Source organism: Genypterus blacodes, unplaced genomic scaffold (assembly GCF_046128005.1).
Source record: "Genypterus blacodes isolate CSIRO-AG114 ecotype Tasmania unplaced genomic scaffold, CSIRO-AGI_Gbla_v1 ptg000043l_1, whole genome shotgun sequence".
In the NCBI taxonomy this organism is placed as follows: domain Eukaryota; kingdom Metazoa; phylum Chordata; class Actinopteri; order Ophidiiformes; family Ophidiidae; genus Genypterus; species Genypterus blacodes.
In genome coordinates this window covers 1,062,501-1,063,891 of record NW_027466856.1, presented here as the reverse complement: position 1 = coordinate 1,063,891, position 1,391 = coordinate 1,062,501, and the positions used below count along the sequence as shown (strand labels likewise).

Sequence of the window (1,391 nt, the reverse complement as noted above, 5' to 3'; positions counted from 1 at the left end):
ATGGTGAGGATGATGCGGATGGTGAGGATGATGCGGATGGTGACGATGATGAGGATGGTGAGGATGATGCGGATGGTGACGATGATGAGGATATTTCAGCGGAGCAGAAGACTTGGAAAATACAAGTGTTGTGTGTCCATCCTGATGCTTTGATGGTCCAGCGGAAAGTCATGTACAGTGTTAACGTGCAGTCGGATGCTTTTCACATTGACAGGAGGCAGTAGCTTCACCTATGTCCTCCGCCCCCTGCTGGCTCAACGGGCGCCCGGCGCTGAACTCAGAACCCCCCCTCCCCCCAGAATCCCCCACATGAAGCTCTCACACACACCCTATAAGTTTCTTGGACGTAAGACAGTTCCTAGTTCCATGGACTGAAGAAACAAAATGAAAAACCCACAATCCCCTTCCGCTTCACCTCACCAAGGACATGGGAGTTGCTGGTTCTAATCCAGTGAAAAGCTGATCTCGCTGTGGTCCTCTCCAAAACAAACCCCTACATGTCCCCTCCTCAGCCCCTGACAGGCGCTCCCGGCCGTCAGGGGGGTTTCACCTTCAATCTGGAACTAGTAGTAGTCCTCGTAGTTCTTGGGGTTGAGGCAGTAGAGGATCCCGCCGCCGAAGGAGAAGATGGTCCCGCCCCAGGCCAGACCATAGCCCCAGTTGAACTCGTGGTAGATTCTCAGGTTGATGCTCTCGATGAACTTGATGGGGTAGAGGACCAAGCTGCAGGCCTGGAGGACGACTGGAAGAGACGAAAACAGTCAGTGCATCAGACTAGTTCACTCAAATGAGAATCCACATTTGAGCAATTTATTTGATTTTAATGGCGATTTGAAGCTTGAATTTGGAAATGTGGAGATTTCAGGGAACGTTTGGATCGGTGTTGATTAGGCGAGAGGGGAAACTGAGGAGGACAAAGAGGAGGGAACCAGAGAGGAAGGATAGAGGGAGGTGATAGAGGGAGGTGAGAGGAGGACAGGGAGAGGAGAAGAGAAGAGAACGGGCAGCCAGTGATGGATGGCAGGAGAAGAAAGGAGAACACATCAATCGTTATTCCCTCAAAGGAAATTCATCTTTTGGGGACATAACCTAGCCACTGTAATAAACACACACACACACACACACACACACACACACACACACACACACACACACACACACACACACCAAACACACTTACAGCAAGATCACTCATTTCAGTGTTGGTAGATCTATAATAGCTTATTACGTAACTTTTGCTTGAATTATTAATCATTGTCGAGCCAAAACAACACAACTGTGAGTTTGCGTAGACTCGTAAAGTGGGTGCTGTGAGTCACACCGCAGGGGGTCACCCAGGGAATTATTGGAGGCTCAGCTTCACAGAGCGACCAGGAAGATCTTTGAACGGG

General features: G+C 49.8%; 1 protein-coding gene across 1 annotated transcript in view; it reads right to left on the bottom strand.

Moving 5' to 3' along the window:
• Positions 1–553: 553 nt before the first annotated feature.
• The window catches only part of LOC142999331 (transmembrane protein 47-like), a 6,958-nt gene continuing 6,120 nt past the window's right edge, over positions 554–1,391 (bottom strand). Inside the window, exon 3 of the mRNA XM_076148830.1 lies at positions 554–742. Coding sequence (XP_076004945.1) covers positions 564–742 — 179 coding nt within the window. The 3' untranslated portion in view covers positions 554–563. The remainder of the gene's footprint in view (positions 743–1,391) is intronic.